Here is a 15,249-nt window from a genome sequence, read left to right as displayed (position 1 = left end):
AGCATTGCTCGCAGGAAACATGTAGCTGTATCCAACTGGCACCGGGCAACTATCGGTCAAGGACAAGTAATCAACTGGCAGAGGGGAATGTCGTAATTAGAGTTCACCTGTCCATGCCATGGACAATAAAGTCAGCGCTATGATGTACAAGCCACTATACAAACAATCAGTCCCATTTCCCCCACCACCCAGAAGTGTGCTGCTGTGGAGTGTTCAGACTGTCCGTCGACATCTTCCGCTCCGCCTCAATCATTCTGTCAAATTCTGCCTGCGCCAACTCACGCTCACTCGGCTTATCGTTAGCCGGAGCAGGAGCAGGAGCAGAGGCAGTGGAACTCGACGCAGGCTTATACACCGTCCGCACCTCGCGCTGAGCCGAGACATTATTCTGCTTCCGAATGCGCTCCCAGGCACTCTCCCCAGGCACCGACTGGTCCTTGTCCCTATACTCAGCAGCCACAGGACTAGCATCATCCCAGAAGTCATCAGCCTTATCCCTCGACGACCTCGGCGTCTCATAAGACGGCGTAGCCACCTTCTTCGTCTCCGTGCCCCACGACGTCGTACTCGACCCGAACCTCGCCGCCTCCTCATCCGACCCAGTCTGCACCCCAAGCCCATCACCCTGCTGCTGCTGTGGCAACTGACTCTGCTCCTCACCCTTCGACCCCGGCATCGGCGTCGTCGGCGGCATCCTCCCTGTCCTATCACCAGACCCCCTCATCTCCCCCCTCCTCTTCCTCGCCTCAGCCCAAAGCCCCTTCAACCTAGAATCATTCATCATATCATTAATATCCTTAGCACCCGCAATCCCATCACCAATCATCAGACACGCAATCGCAACAAAAACCGACTGAAACCCCGCCCGTGCAGCATCCTGTCTCCACGTATTCGGGTTCTCCCTCACCCATTTCTGTATCCCCGCGATCAGCAAATCGTACCGTCGGATGCCCGCCTCCGGCGCGAAATTCTTCTTCCATATCTCGGTCCTCTGCGAGGCCTTGTAGCACGCGATCATGCCAACGAGCACGCCTACCGGCTGCCCGATTCGGCTGTGGTAGAGGCGTGCCGTGGAGTGCTCGATTGTGGCGTCCGCTTCGGCCTGGGTGAGTGGCCGGTGCGCGATCCGTTGGTGTTGTTCCAGTGTGCGGATCACGTTCATGGTTACCAGGCTGCTCCATACGCCTTGGCCTCCGAAGCCTAGGTAGAGGGTTATTGGGTCCGGGCGTTTGAAGAGCTTCGGGTTTACTTTTAGTGGGTGGAAGCGCGAAAACGGGTCGTTCGGGTCTTTGAACACGGCGGGGGGGTCCCCGGAAGGTGGGGGGTCAGTGGTGTATGACATTGTGGTGGGTGCGAAGCTGGTGCGAAGCTGTGGTGGGTTGTTGTGGTGTTGTGGTTGTGGTGATGGATGGGGAGCTTGGATGATGATGATGATGGAATTGATGATGCGGAGGTGGTTTGTGTTGTGCTGGTTAGTCAGCTGCATAGGGGTTGTGCGGAGTTGTGCCTGGGTCTGCTGGACTGTTTACATCTGTTTGAAGTAGAACTGCTTTAAGCTTGGACTCATCTAGCTATTTATAACAAATACAATTGAAAAAGATTTATGATATAGGTAGCAATCAGTAATTTCGGACGCGAATCCTGTCTTTCAGACACTGGAATTGATATTGTAGTTCATTTAGATACCACCCTCTGCAATTTCATCCTTATACATTATCAACTTGGAATACTATCATCTCCAACGACTGCACTCTCACTACTTCTTCAATTACCACCTCTCCACATACGGCCTCAAATCCAACTCAAACCCAAACGTCGTCCTCGGCTGCGTATGCAAATGCCAATACGAGTCGGCAATCTACCCACATCATTAGCATCTCACCCCATCAAACAAGCAAACAACCAAAAACCGCTCAATGCAATGAAAGAGGAAAACTTACAGCCTCGGGATCCAACTTAGCATCCTCCTTCTCAAACACCCACCCCTTCGTCCTCGGGATATCAATAACCCCATCAATAATCACATGCGAGACATGAATACCCTTCGGCCCAAACTCTCTCGCCAGCGACTGCGCCAACGCTCTCAGCGCGAACTTTCCCGCCGCAAAGGAAGCAAACTGTGCCGAGCCCTTAAGACTGGCTGTCGCGCCGGTGAAAATGAGAGTAGGGGGGTATTTCAACCCTCCTTGTGACTCAGCAGGAAAGAGTGGGAGAACATTCTGGGCGAAGTTGAATGCTCCTTTTCTGTATTTCTCACATTAGTATAATCTTCTATTTGAAGGGAATATAGGGGAGGAAGGGGGGAAATGCATACCCCTGACTCTCAAAGCCGGACGCAAAGTCCGTCTCGGTCAACTCGAGGAAAGGCTTCCTCACGAAACCACCGCCCGAGTTGAATACGGCAGCTGCTAGCGATGAACCCTGGAACTGGGATTTGATCTGCTCAAAGGCGGAGCGAACACCCGTGGTGTCGGAGAGGTCGGCGCTGATGCCGGTGGCTTGGCCGCCAGCGGAGTTGATCTCATCCACGACCGGCTGGTAGTTTGCTGGGTTGCGGGCTAAGACTACGATGGGGTAGGATTTGGCGAAGCGGCGGGCGATGGAGGCGCCCTGTGCGATTGTTAGTTGTTTGTTTGGGCTTTTGTTTCAAGGGATGGATGTATAGTATGTTAGTCGGTGGGAGAGATACGTACAGTGCCTGGGCCGACGCCAGCGATGATAGCGAAGGGTTTGGTGGCCATTTTGATGATTGCAAAGTTTTCGTTGGGGAATAAAAGGATATAGTTTTGGGATGTTTATGGAGAAAGAGGGGTTGATATGGAACTATATAGTAAATGAGGAGATTCTCATGGCGTCATTCCAGTCGGGGTTCTTGTCATGCCGAGATTAGAAATCCGCGATGCGATCAGTAATCAAGGGATGGGGTGTGGCCGGGGAGTGTGTATATGGTCTAGAATTTTACTTTAGGGAGTGTATACTCTAAATAGAAGGCAAAGACGGAGTTCATTGTCAAATTGGCTATGATAGAGTGTCATTATAGTTTTGTGGAAGATAATGTGGGAAATAATGAAGGCTGACAGGTAGGAAGCAGCAAATAGGGTAAAAACTCTAGTATACTCCGGGATAGCCGCTACTATCTTCTTTCCCCAAACTAGCCATGGCAAGCAATTCACGAATCTCCATCACAACATGTTTATCATCACTATCCATGTTCAACTTATGTTCAATATTCACGAGATTACGATGCACTTGATTATTGTGAATGATAGAGGAACGCTAACCCTAATGCGTAATGCAGGACATCACGTGCATGTATAGACAGTGACTGCGATGTATACAACAAGTTCTATTTATTTGAGCAATCTCATACTCGCTCATCATGTATTCCTGTTCAGTCATTTGATAACAGAGCCAAGAGTTATTCCAAGTTATCACGCCATGCTAGTGGTTGAGGCTTTGTGACCTTAACTGTGCTGGATCGTGCAGAATCAACAGTATCTATACTGACGATCGTTCAACATGGATTCGCACGAAGAAGCAAAAACAACGCGTCTTAACAAGAAAGCTCAAGCTCCACCTGTCAAGGATGTCATTCGCGTTGCCTCATATCACCGACTCGACTACGACCTAGCTGTCATCAGAACATCCCCTATACACCACAACCTGATACGCCATTTGCTGACCCCCAAAACCCATACCATCGACCTGGATTCAAGTCTTGGGGTCCTGGATGTCTTTCCACTAGAGTTCATCCACAAGATATGCCTCAAGCTCGACATCCAATCCTTGTTCCGCTTCCATCGAGTCAACCGTCGAGCTCGACAAATCGCCAGCGCCAGTGGATACTACAAAGCGGTAGTCAAATACGCCGTCGAGGTCCTGTTTGTCATCTTCAGAACCGGCCTGGCACCTTGGTACACAATTTCGGACTTATATGACGTCCTCTGCACAAAGAATTGTAAGGAATGCGGTGCCTTTGGTGGTTTTATCTTCCTTCCATCGTTCATGAGATGTTGTTTCTTCTGCATTCAGGACGACCACCTTCCTTACCTTTTGCCTACTCGTCACGTCAGACCATTCCTGGGCTGGCGTCCGGTTCCCATTTCCAGCCGGATCCCTATGATAACGACGTTGCCTGGGGTATACTCATTGGATGAAACAAAGCGAACGGGACGATTCGAATTTGTTTTGGAAAAATCCGCTAAATCGCTCTTCCCGCCGGACCGGGTTCCAATTATCCCTAGGCTTCATTCGACGGTTTACACAGAGCTACAGCGTTACATGGCCAGTACGGCTCTACCTTATTTCGACGAGAAAAAGGGTGTCATTGAGAGGGGCGTTTCCTGCAGTGGCTGCCAGATTTCTCTAGAGAAGGCCCTGGCGTCGTCGGGGGCAGACTATGATGACTGGGATGACCGAGATAGATTTTATTCGCATGATCAATTCATGGTGCATTTTGGAAAATGTTCAGAGGCTCGCAAGCTATGGGAATTGAGCAAGGGGGGCACCATCAAGCCTGACGTCCCGGCGTTTGTTAAGAATGGAGGCTGCGCTAGGAAGAGGTATATTCCTGATCCTTTTCGCAGAAGATAGCTTGTCAGAAGGCTTGGTACAGGAGGCTTTGGTCAACAAACTGGAACTTATGTAGCCTGATATAATATTCAGGATGGTAATGGAACTCAGGATAGTAATGAAATTGACATAGTTTAGTTCAGTGCGATGCGTGTGAAACATGCATGATAGGCGCATATGCGAATGATCCTAGCAGTCTGCCATTTTTTCACACTTTCCAGTAAGACCTTTTACTCTCTCACTGGCAAAGTATCCCCAGTAAATACTTATGCTTAAGATAATAACCAGAAATTTTCAGAGATAGTATCTCATGAGTTCACCTCCTCCCATAAAAACTAAACCCCAGCTCAGACCTTACCCACCACCACCACCACCACCACCACCCAAAAACCCTCCCCCACACTCCCTCAATGACCCCAACCCAACCCTCCCCCACGATCCTCTCCATGGACGTATCAAGCAAAGATGACAGCGACTACCGAATCGTCCTACAAAACAAAATCCGCTACCTCACAATCCGACCCGGGACATTCAACCGCTCAACCCTATCAACACCTCTCAGCTCACTACCCAACCTCCCAGGAGACGATACCTGGAACTGCGCACTCATCAACCGAGACCCATCCAACCATCAACTCACCATCGAACTACAGAACCGGAGCCTTGTTGGCATAACAGACATCTGGCATCCGTTGCAGATTGACTGTCTTCAGCTAAGAAGGACAAGACAGCTTACAGCTACTGCATTTGAAGCGACTTACTGCGGCAGCGAGCTACCAAGCAGTACTACATTGGAAAAGAACACAACAATCATCGTCAAAATTGCCCGATTCGAGTGGGAAATACCCCGTCTATCGCGGGAGACTTCTATATATAAGCAGTTACAGAGGATCTCTGATCTTGCTCCGCGCTTTCTGGGTCATGTGCATGAGCATGGGCGTGTTATTGGGTTTATACTTGAAAAGATTGAGGGGCGAGAAGCGGGGATTGAGGATCTTGTGGGATGTCAAGCTGTGTTAAAGCGTCTGCATGGTATTGGTATTGTCCATGGCGATGTTAATAGGTATAACTTTGTTGTTCGAGGTGATAATACGGTGAGGTTGATTGACTTTGAGAGTAGTTGGCTAGATAAGGGTGCGATTGCGGTTATGCGTGCTGAGATGGAGAGTCTAGGTGAGCAGTTAGTGGAGGGGACAGGACGGGGTGCTGGTTTTATTTCGTCGAATTAGTTGATCGAGTAGGAGGTATATATCCTCCTTTGTATTCAACCAATACATCGCTAAGACACTAGCCACTCCCGTTGGTTTAAAGACTGAGTTGATCTTCACGAAACTCAACTATACAAATCAACAAACGGAACCGTCTTCCTGCCCCAGGCACCAACACCCCAAGCTCCCTGCCTTATCGATAAGCCACCATCCAACAACTCCAGCTTATCTCCGATACGAAAACCCATCATGCTATCATTTTTTCTCCGCATGCGACAGACACACTCTCCTCCATCACCACATCCTAACCTAACATTCCACTCTTTTTTAATCTACTAACAAAAGAAATGTCCACCTCAACCCCAGACTCCCCCCTCTCCGACCTCTGCTCAATCTGGTCCGTCCATGCCCCCATCCCATCCAACCCTCCTCCCAAAACCCCTAACTAACCACCATCCCCTCCCTCTGGGGAAACTACAGCCACCTCCAACCCCCCAAATACCGCTGTCCGCGATGCTCAACGCGCACCTGCTCACTACCCTGCACACGGCGACACAAACTCTGGTCCCAATGTTCAGGGATCCGCGACCCAGCCGCCTACCTGCGCCGGTCCGAACTAGCAACAGAATCCGCCTTCGATCGGGACTTTAATTTCATTACGGGGATTGAGCGCTCGATTGAGCGCGCGGGACGGGATGCGGAGAATAGGGGGATTGATGTTGCTTCTTCGGGTGTGAGGGATTTGGAGGCGGTTGGGTTGGATGCGGGGGATATTGATGGGGGTGTGGATGATAGGAAGAAGGGTGGTGCTGGTGCTGGTGCTGGTGCTGGTGCTGGTGCTGGGGGGAAGAGGAAGAGGGGAGGGGATAATGCTGGTGGTACTGGTGGGACCAGGGCTGAGATGGAGTTTTTGAGACGTGCGGAGGAGAGAGGGGTTAGGGTTGTCAGGGCGCCGAAGGGGATGAGTAGGAATAAGGGGAATGGGAGTCGGTGGTTGGGGAGGTATGTTCTTTCTTTTCTTTTCTTTTCTTTGGTGCTTTGGGATGGGAGTGTTGGTGGGATTGGGATCGTGCTAACTATGTGGTATGTAGGAATCAGTGTTTGGTTTGGACGGTCGAGTGGATTCTGAGTGATGGGGAGAAGAGGATGAGGAATTGTTCCGAGATGGCTCCTGTTGCGGATTCTTTTGATCGTGTGGTTCCTGTTCCTAAGGAGGAAGGGGGTGATGAGGAGGATCAGAAGCAGACTGGGGGTGAGAAGCCAGAGGGGACGCCAGAGTCGAAGACGGAGCAACAACCGCAGGATGCCACGAATACAGCCCCCGAGCCAGCCTCGACTACAGAACCTACACAACCAACAGACGCACCAGCCGCTCAACCGGAAGCTTCAGAGCTGCCACTTACCCCCCACCGCGATCTCTACTTCTACCTCCACCGGCCGCGGACAGCTACGAAACAGCCTGTTTTGGCCCCCCTGTCCCCGAAGACCACCATTGCTGCCGCTCTGCGTGGTCACACAGTCTTGGAGTTCCCGACCATCTACGTGCTGCCGGACTCACCTGATACTATACGGGCCCAGGAAGGTTCCAAGTACATTCTAGAGGAAGAGTACCTCCGCACACATCAGTCGCCGGAGGAGAGCAGCGAGGATACGGGGGATGCAGACGACACATTGCCTCCGGGTACCATTGACCTTCAAGGCGTCGACGAATCCAAGGTTCTGGAAGTCCTCCAGAAGGATCTGTTCGAGCCTTCGGCAGCAGCGTAGGAACTATCTAGATCTGGCTGGAGCATCATGACATAGAAGGGAGGGGAGGGGACATCTACTTGTACCTAATATTTATTCATACCATAGCGACAACTGGAGAGCCGGGTGGAACCGTGCTTTACTTGCATCTGTACTAGGAAGAAATGGAGAAATCATCTATCATCGGCCGATGCACTTCGAGGCAGTCTGAGCGAAGACAGCGATCTCGACCGTATAGGTAATTACTCGAACTCCCGACCCGTTGTCTCGGATCGAGCTATGCTTGGTCAACAATCACTGGTTAATTGTGCAATCAAATCGAGAGTATGTACGCTAAATCCAATATCCAAATATGGGGTATCATATAAACCAGAATGATTCAAACAGGACGCCTTTGATGCTTGTCGGGTATCAACGCCCGTAGCGGCTTATATAGCCAAGACATGATAGATCGTCGGTATAAGTCAAACGCTCACCTTTGGCGAGCAAGTTCGTCTCTGCCTTTCAGGTATTCATCGGAGGTTCCAGCAGGCTCCGCAGCCTCGATCAATCGATGGCGCGACATAGCCTTGCGTGGAACGGCAATCCACGAATACCCGAGCGTCTGCTGTGCAGCGGCTAGGCGGTAAGACGTGACCGACGTATCGACGTACTGTGTAGAGATATCACAACTGCAGTGTGTATCCTATGGCTCAAGTCAGTGGACTCGAAGCATCAGACGCAGTGTCTGGAAGCTCGTGATCGCCGATTTTCTCGGCATGATCAGAGGAAATAGATAAGACTTCGGTAGGAATCGTATTCGGCAAAGTTGGCTCGTCCTCTGGTGCAACCTTGCTGTTGCGAGAGCCAGCTTTAGACTCAGCGGCTCTAGACTCAGTGGGCGACATGTTCGTCCGCTCCGATCGGTTGGATCGAAGTCGGATCCGGCCTTTCTCCAAGGCTCGAAGCAATGTACCAACCTCGTCCGAAACGATCCCACGAAGCTTGCTCATTGTGTCGTCAGAGATCTCAGAGTGGGCATTCCAACCAAGCTTGTCAGACTCTTCAGAGGTCAAAGACTTGGACTCCAAAGAGGGTCCAGTGATGAGCCTTTTCAGAGTCGTAGGTGACACAGTTGGGCGGCGTGCCATCTTGACCGGCTTCTCCTTGCTCGAAGTAGCCGAAATCACCTCTTCCTGCTGACGCTTAGGCGGGCGGGTTATAGCAGTGTTCGGGCCTTCGCCCACTTCGTTGCGTATCTTATAATATACCAACCCCAAGGTCGCAGCCAGGGCCTGGTGTGCAGCCTCGGGGTACAGGCGTACGGCTTCCGCGCGACTCAAGTTGGATGGGTAATCGCTGGAATCACTGGAGTCGCTATCACTCGCAAACAGGCTTTGCTCCTGGTGCATGCGGCCCCAATACTCGTATCCTCCAAGCTGATAGAAGTCGGCCAGTTGTGCCAATCGGTTGACTGAGTTAACGTTAGATGCTTGCCGTAGTGACGCACATGATTCCTGCACTTACTCCTGCTTCGCTTCTTCAGACACCAAAATCTCCACACAGTGCGAGGGAAATATTCAGGCCACTGCAACGATCCATCCTCTTCAACGACAGGTACAGGCGTGATCGGTGCATGCGTCGTGTGGGCCAGAGAGTTGAAACGAACTCGTTCAGAATGCTTCATCCGAGCTTCAATAAGAGAGAACCGATTGAACACAGAAGTCAAATGTCGCGATGTCTCATGTTGTAGAGTAATCAGATCCGTTCGAAGTTGGCTGATGGTCGCATGTAGTTTGCTGATCTCCACGCGACACCCACATACGTCAGTCTGCAGGTGCTCAACATCTGACTGGATCTGTTCCACATTTTTCGACAAGCGGTCGACATCACTGCGAAGGAAGACGGTCTCGTTGCCGCTTTGGCCGATACTGGACTTGAGTTGTGAGATCCCTGACTTCAACTGGTCGACGTCTGTCTTCAACGCAACAACATTCAGATCGATTCGACTAGAAATTGACCGATGGGCTTCGAATTCGCGGCGAATGTGTTCGTCTTCGCGGTTTCGTCGGTCAACGTAGCCATCTTTGGTTAGAACGCTGGAGCGTAGCTCAAGTAGGCGGGAATCCAGAAAGGTCAGGCGGTCATGGATGTGTGATAGGGACGGGTCTGCTAAGGCTGGAGGCGTGTTTTCATGGATGAGAGATAATCGAGGGCTAGAAACGGGGATGGACATGCTCGACGTGCGAGAGAGGCTGCGTTCGAGGGTTGTGGTCATGATGGGCGAAAGGGGGACAGGGAGAAACGGTAGAATTGCGCGGGTTGGTGTACATAGAAGCACATGGAACGCTTTAGACAGGTATCAGCAGCATTTTGCCTGAGATTTGAGATGACAGCGAGATGGTTGTGGTGGAGTTCGATGACGGTTGTTGATGGTTGAAAAGCGATGGCTGGGGCGTTGCAAGAGGGAAAAGAGACGAGCGACCGTCGAGAAGGGGATCCAGGCAGATCCCGCCCCTCGCTGGCTGCCTTCCTTCGTGGCACCCGCTTCACCCAACCGAATTCATTCCAGCGCCTGACCTCAATGCATACAGTCGCATCCAAGGGAATTGCCATAATAGCGGCGCTGCTTTTTTAGACTTGTCATTTTATACAAGCCTAATCATGGTAACCTTTCTATCTCGTTGTATCTCCTAGCTAGTATACTTGATCGCAGAGGATGTTTTCGCGAGCCAGCTATGACAATACACGGTACAATCCGTGACAAAACGCATCACAACATATCGGCGGCTTGGCAGACACACTGCATTCAGCTGACCCAAAACAGCCAATCATCCTTACTCCTGCTCATCTCGCCACCCGAAATGGAGAGTAGTATCACCCGTTGATTGGACAACGCAAATAACTAGTAGCATCCTTCGGCGTCATGGTCCTCACCTTCGTATCGATAACCGTACTGGTCAGATTGTATACAGGATGAAAACGGTGTCCATCAGGCCTCATTCTCCAGACAGACGGGCGGGGTTCGCTTACCATAGATTGGACGCCTCGCTGACTTGAGATTGGCATTACTACAGAACAATCAACCAGCGATCTCAGGTATCCCAAAATAAGGCCGGGAAATGTCCCTCATACTTAACGGCATCTTGCTCAAGCACTCAGGCATACGACGCATAGGTACTGCTTAGGGCCATTGTTTTGGAAGCGCTGATAAGGGAGTGTGCTGATGGTATGTATGGATTGCTTCGTCGCAGGAAGGAGACATACACGTCGTTAACCAAAGAACGTCTGTAGCTTGTCCTCTCTCATCACGTCCAACCAGCTAACCATGGAGCAAGCCCCTGCGCTTCTTGAACTCATGCTATCCGCTCGCATCCACACTCCTTCCACTATTATTCTCGCGTGGTCCACCGAGTCCAGACCAACATAGTCTCGTAGACTAGTAATTTTGTCCATGACAACACGTCTCCAATAATTTGTGATGATGCTGTTGCTAGGTAGTGACATGATCCCTTGAATCGGATCGCGAATACATGATGGCAACAACGATGTACTGGATGAGGGCTGCGTCTGCCCTTGCAGCGCGCTGCCTGCAATGATCAATGGAAGAACCTGGATAGCCTTTGTTCTGGATGATGGAGTGATAGAAATCAGCAAGGTCAAGATATTCGTGGCAAGCGTGTTAAGGAAGTGTTTTGTCTCTGATGGACTGGGGCTGTAATTGATCTGGTCATCGCTCGACCGAAGTAACTCTGGGAAAAGCCGGTAAAGCTCGAGCAGTATCGATAGCTGATACACAAGTCCCATAGTATGAAGATGACTCGATGGGGTGAGGTCATCTCCTGTAGCGCTAATCTCATCAACCGGCAATACAGCATAAGCGCGCGCACACTTCTCAATTTCCTTTGCCTTGTCGAGAAGTGAAAGATACATCTCTCCCTTGTATTTATCCGGGCCTGTTAGGGAGCACAGCCGATCAACAAGGAGAAGCTGTCTTGACAATGTACCGACCTGAGCCATGGAGATAAACAGTGATGTGCTGACCCCGGTTAGTGGATTCGGACAGCAAGCCTCCGAGTCTGTTGCCCTGTTGCACATATCCCAAAGATAGTCTACTGCCTCCAGGTCCTGGTCAACGTGAAAGGAGGCAAGAGCCTCCCAATACGCCATCACACCAAGTAAGAAGCTAGATTCCGAATCATAAGGAGACGGTCCCACGCTTTGTCGGTGGGCGTTAAACATCCACTTTTGGAATAGAGTACGGGCGCCTTTAAGATGCACTAAATCTAGCAAGGATACTTCGTGCCACGTCTGGTTTTCGGTGAAGAATTAGTAAGGACAAGGAAGATCAGTTGCCAAACAGAATTCAAGTACAGCTTACCGAGGTCATCCCGAGTAAGATAGAACTCAGCAATAAGGCAGTCGTATCTAGTTTGGCTGGTGCAGATAGCTCAGCACTAGTAACCTCTGTGATGTTGGAGGCCAGCTGTGATATAGCCTGGGTTCGATGTTCAAGCGAGTACCTCATCCGGTCTTTTTCTCGTCGATACAGATGAGCGGACGACATTGAGAGAACGGAATGCAAAAGTGCTGGACATGATGGTATAAGTTCTTTGAGCAGCGACCGGAGCGGATTCTGCGACGAGTCAAAGGCAGAAAGGATGCCGCACACTTGCGAGAAGTAGTATCTCAGTAATTTGTCAGTAAATGGTTCCGGGCAGCTGTATGGCAGTTGATTCTGATAGAGCTGGTCTTCATGGTATAGCTCTGCAGAAGAACTGCACAACGTATCCCAAGCATGTGTAGTATTCCAGCAGTCTGCGGTACTCGTTGCCGTGTCTGTGCTCTCCAATGGCGCGTCCGCGGTCTTGACGCTCGCTGTATGACTGGGAACGATGGCAGCCCTCAGTTGGAGAGCACCCTCTACAAACCAGGTCGAATCATCCCTGTGCAACGATTGTTCTTGGCTTGTCGCAGACCCTCTGAGCAACTCATATTTATCGGACCATTTCACATCTTTCCTGTAGCCAGGGCACTGCAGTCCTTTCTTCTCACACGGTGAGCAACCATGGGCTTTCTCGTCACACTTGATGCGCTGTTTCACCAAAGTTAGATTATATGCAGTGGAAGCACGGTGCCCACGATGGGTTAGTCGTATGTCACTCACCCGTTTCTTGCATGTCTGGCAGCCGGCTATGGGTCAAGACATTGTGGTTAGTGTAACTGCTAAATCCATCCTAGGCTGGGTCTCTTACCACGCGATTTGATTCTCTTTCGTGGGTTTGAAGTCTTGTATTTAGGCATGTCTCAATGTTTACATGGAGAAAGCCATTCCGGGGTCTCGAGCGGGCCTTGTTATCAAAGAGAGTTATGGGGCACAGCTACGCTACGGAAATACTCCGTCTTCCCCACCTTATCCAATCGTGAAGCCAGGGATCTGACAAGCGAACGATAAGCAGAAAGCCAAGGATGATATGCATTTGAATCTCTAATCGGGCATACAGTTGCGACTGCTCATCACTAAATGCTACATGCTCATCTCGCTACCTTATCTATCCAGCATGTCTTTCCTTGGGTATCATGATCAGATATGCGATCCCCTCAAGGCAAGCGTTCCAGCAGCATCCGTTTCAGCCAATATCGTCGCGTACGAACCAAATAACATCTGCACCAGTCTTGCCGGCTTCGGATCCCAGCAGAAGAACCGGCCTGTCGAGCGCATCTGTTGAAGATCCACCACGACAATCGATTCAACAGGCATGATCTTCTCAGTCCAGAACAGCAGATACAATTTCTCATCCAGCTTCAGCATTTTGCATGGTTCAGTGTCTGCAAGCCCTTTTTCGGTCCCACTCAGACAATGCCATGTCAATGTGCCTTGGTTTAGGTAGATATGCTCGTAGGCGTCCCGGGGCGTGTAGCGGTATAGGATGTGTTTACCGATAAGATCCGCTGTCGGTGCAAATGGGACAACGTCGTTGCGTCCGTCAATTGAGGCGTCCAAGAACCGAGTCCAGGTCCGTTTCTGTCCGTCTTTGATGTGGAAGCCAGAAAGTCCAACAATGGCCTGACCGGTGCGCAGGTTCATCACGAGACTGACTTGCTCTTGATAATCGGGCTTGTAAAAATCAACAAAGAAGGTGTCTGGTCGGACTTCGAAGGCTTTGTACTTCGCAGTCCCGGTCTGTCTATCGCTCTGAACCTCCCATTCTAGAGTGTCATCGTTGATAAAACGGTGCGCGATCCGTGTGAGATTAGCGTCGTTGAGGAATAGCGTTAGGCTCTTCCCGATGAGCTTGTGGGACTCAGCCATCAAGTGCTCATTGAAGCCTACCGCGAGGGCATCGAGGCTCGGCCATTCGGAGACTGGGATATAGCCAGGGGTCTCATTTGCAGAAGCCATATTGGGAGCTGTTCAGTCCTCCAATCACTCGTTTTGGTGAGAAGGGATATGGAGAAAGAAGAATGACTTGCAAGGACAATTCAGATTCTAAAAATCTGCAGACAAAATGGTTCACTTGGGTATTACCTGAACCTTTATAACCCTCAAGTTGATGCTTCCCTATACTTCAATCCGTTTCTCCTTCACAACTAGTCCGAGACCATAGTCTACGGCTCCACAATATCGTACTTTATGCCCGTAAGCGGTTTAGTGCATCTCGCTCAGTCCACTCTATGCCTGCGCGCCACAAGGTAAGCAGTAGGTTTACTCGGAACTCGAATCTTGAACAGCGAATGAATAACAAAACCAGACATGAGAGCAATAGCCGCGGTTGACGGCGGAATAAGACCGAAAGCCAGTGCAGCGTGAGAGACGCCGCCAGCGGGGCACATGACACTGCTATGAAATGACGTGCAAACAGCTCGCATAGACTTGACTTCTGCAGCAAGAACCCATGAAGACGAGATAAGCCAACCTGGACCAAGGACAAAGGTAGTACTTTCATCAGCCGAAGTCCTTGTCAAACAGGCGCATTATCCCTGATCTCAGTACTAAGGCTATAGTTGGAACAAACTCCTGTATACTTTGGTTTCCAGAGTGCGCTAAACCTGTTTCGTAATCGCTTATAATTCGCGTATAATTCGCTTATAATTATATTATTGCAGAACCTCTCATACAAAATACTTACAAATTATATTATAATTATACAAATAGCCGAACTGGTTAGCGGTCGCTATAAACGAGATTGCAATGAAAGGTCTTTCCGTTCCCATCTTCCACAATCATCCATCTTCAATCCAGGACTGGACCTTTAATCATAAAACATAATCTATACCGTGTCGCATACTATTTAATCTCTCTTGGCAACCTTAATCACTGAGGTCACAATGCCACCGTCGGACATAAAACAGAGGGTCCTTAAGATGGCCTTTCTGATGCTCTTGTGGCTTTACTTTGACGAAAAATTAGAAGAATCAAGAGACGAAGCGGACGATTCGGACGCAGACGAAGATGAAACAATCGCTCTGGCCAATGCAAGCGACGAGATGTTAATCGAGGCCTTTGACGCGATGAATCGATTGATGGCTCGTTCTAAATATCTCCAATAATCAGCGCTTGAGTTAGGGGCTGGCATGCTGAATAAACTATCACCTATACCAGGTAAGCGATTGTGTCTAGAGTATCAAACCTCAAACCCGTGTTCTCCGCGACGCCAATGTGATTATCCGCTCATCGACACGGATAATAGGATCTCCGTTACGAAGTCAATGAGAACGGACCGTTGTGATTAAAACCATCCTA

General features: G+C 50.1%; 8 protein-coding genes across 8 annotated transcripts; 3 read left to right on the top strand and 5 right to left on the bottom strand.

Annotated features, from left to right (window-relative positions):
* Positions 1 to 84: 84 nt before the first annotated feature.
* On the bottom strand, positions 85 to 1,401 carry BO79DRAFT_208966 (putative endo-1,3(4)-beta-glucanase). The gene has a single exon (XM_025682503.1). It carries the CDS (start codon positions 1,340 to 1,342, stop codon positions 167 to 169), a length of 1,176 nt encoding a protein of 391 aa, XP_025539657.1. The 5' UTR covers positions 1,343 to 1,401; the 3' UTR covers positions 85 to 166.
* Positions 1,402 to 1,688: 287 nt separating this feature from the next.
* Positions 1,689 to 2,774, bottom strand: BO79DRAFT_172740 (oxidoreductase, short chain dehydrogenase/reductase family). Its single transcript, XM_025679643.1, has 4 exons — positions 2,694 to 2,774; positions 2,315 to 2,610; positions 1,941 to 2,244; positions 1,689 to 1,858 (listed from the first exon to the last, which is right to left on the bottom strand). Exons 1-4 carry the CDS (start codon positions 2,739 to 2,741, stop codon positions 1,769 to 1,771), a joined length of 738 nt encoding a protein of 245 aa, XP_025539656.1. The 5' UTR covers positions 2,742 to 2,774; the 3' UTR covers positions 1,689 to 1,768.
* Positions 2,775 to 3,519: 745 nt separating this feature from the next.
* BO79DRAFT_147238 (F-box domain-containing protein) lies at positions 3,520 to 4,593 on the top strand (the record flags this gene model as incomplete). The annotated part of the gene is made up of 1 exon (XM_025678502.1): positions 3,520 to 4,593. One exon carries the CDS (start codon positions 3,520 to 3,522, stop codon positions 4,591 to 4,593), a length of 1,074 nt encoding a protein of 357 aa, XP_025539655.1.
* A 425-nt stretch (positions 4,594 to 5,018) lies between these two features.
* On the top strand, positions 5,019 to 5,801 carry BO79DRAFT_228288 (alpha-galactosidase A; the record flags this gene model as incomplete). Its single annotated transcript, XM_025683953.1, has 1 exon — positions 5,019 to 5,801. One exon carries the CDS (start codon positions 5,019 to 5,021, stop codon positions 5,799 to 5,801), a length of 783 nt encoding a protein of 260 aa, XP_025539654.1.
* A 287-nt stretch (positions 5,802 to 6,088) lies between these two features.
* Positions 6,089 to 7,596, top strand: BO79DRAFT_172739 (zinc finger HIT domain-containing protein). Its single transcript, XM_025679642.1, has 3 exons — positions 6,089 to 6,177; positions 6,261 to 6,782; positions 6,872 to 7,596. The coding sequence occupies exons 1-3, from the start codon at positions 6,128 to 6,130 to the stop codon at positions 7,545 to 7,547; spliced, it is 1,248 nt and encodes a 415-aa protein (XP_025539653.1). The 5' UTR covers positions 6,089 to 6,127; the 3' UTR covers positions 7,548 to 7,596.
* Positions 7,597 to 7,858: 262 nt separating this feature from the next.
* Positions 7,859 to 9,951, bottom strand: BO79DRAFT_172736 (uncharacterized protein). The gene is made up of 2 exons (XM_025679641.1): positions 9,033 to 9,951; positions 7,859 to 8,979 (listed from the first exon to the last, which is right to left on the bottom strand). Exons 1-2 carry the CDS (start codon positions 9,781 to 9,783, stop codon positions 8,219 to 8,221), a joined length of 1,512 nt encoding a protein of 503 aa, XP_025539652.1. The 5' UTR covers positions 9,784 to 9,951; the 3' UTR covers positions 7,859 to 8,218.
* Positions 9,952 to 10,778: 827 nt separating this feature from the next.
* BO79DRAFT_228285 (uncharacterized protein) lies at positions 10,779 to 12,072 on the bottom strand (the record flags this gene model as incomplete). The annotated part of the gene is made up of 2 exons (XM_025683952.1): positions 10,779 to 11,816; positions 11,887 to 12,072. The coding sequence occupies 2 exons, from the start codon at positions 12,070 to 12,072 to the stop codon at positions 10,779 to 10,781; spliced, it is 1,224 nt and encodes a 407-aa protein (XP_025539651.1).
* A 1,017-nt stretch (positions 12,073 to 13,089) lies between these two features.
* BO79DRAFT_265213 (molybdenum cofactor biosynthesis F family protein) lies at positions 13,090 to 14,038 on the bottom strand (the record flags this gene model as incomplete). The annotated part of the gene is made up of 1 exon (XM_025686865.1): positions 13,090 to 14,038. Exon 1 carries the CDS (start codon positions 13,906 to 13,908, stop codon positions 13,090 to 13,092), a length of 819 nt encoding a protein of 272 aa, XP_025539650.1. The 5' UTR covers positions 13,909 to 14,038.
* Between the last annotated feature and the right edge of the window lie 1,211 nt (positions 14,039 to 15,249).

Source organism: Aspergillus costaricaensis (assembly GCF_003184835.1).
Source record: "Aspergillus costaricaensis CBS 115574 unplaced genomic scaffold BO79scaffold_15, whole genome shotgun sequence".
In the NCBI taxonomy this organism is placed as follows: domain Eukaryota; kingdom Fungi; phylum Ascomycota; class Eurotiomycetes; order Eurotiales; family Aspergillaceae; genus Aspergillus; species Aspergillus costaricensis.
This window is presented reverse-complemented; position numbering and strand designations above follow the sequence as displayed.

What these genes read in the sequence shown, in the direction of transcription:
- BO79DRAFT_208966 (XM_025682503.1), bottom strand. Translation starts at nt 1,342, where the DNA reads ATGTCATACACCACTGACCCCCCACCTTCCGGGGACCCCCCCGCCGTG.
- BO79DRAFT_172740 (XM_025679643.1), bottom strand. Translation starts at nt 2,741, where the DNA reads ATGGCCACCAAACCCTTCGCTATCATCGCTGGCGTCGGCCCAGGCACT. An exon ending in CTGGCGTCGGCCCAGGCACT is followed by an intron (nt 2,611 to 2,693) that starts GTACGTATCTCT and finishes ACAATCGCACAG; the next exon opens with GGCGCCTCCATCGCCCGCCG. An exon ending in TCCGGCTTTGAGAGTCAGGG is followed by an intron (nt 2,245 to 2,314) that starts GTATGCATTTCC and finishes TGAGAAATACAG; the next exon opens with AAAAGGAGCATTCAACTTCG.
- BO79DRAFT_172739 (XM_025679642.1), top strand. Translation starts at nt 6,128, where the DNA reads ATGTCCACCTCAACCCCAGACTCCCCCCTCTCCGACCTCTGCTCAATC. An exon ending in TCCGACCTCTGCTCAATCTG is followed by an intron (nt 6,178 to 6,260) that starts GTCCGTCCATGC and finishes GGGAAACTACAG; the next exon opens with CCACCTCCAACCCCCCAAAT. An exon ending in GGGAGTCGGTGGTTGGGGAG is followed by an intron (nt 6,783 to 6,871) that starts GTATGTTCTTTC and finishes TGTGGTATGTAG; the next exon opens with GAATCAGTGTTTGGTTTGGA.
- BO79DRAFT_172736 (XM_025679641.1), bottom strand. Translation starts at nt 9,783, where the DNA reads ATGACCACAACCCTCGAACGCAGCCTCTCTCGCACGTCGAGCATGTCC. An exon ending in TCTGAAGAAGCGAAGCAGGA is followed by an intron (nt 8,980 to 9,032) that starts GTAAGTGCAGGA and finishes ACGTTAACTCAG; the next exon opens with TCAACCGATTGGCACAACTG.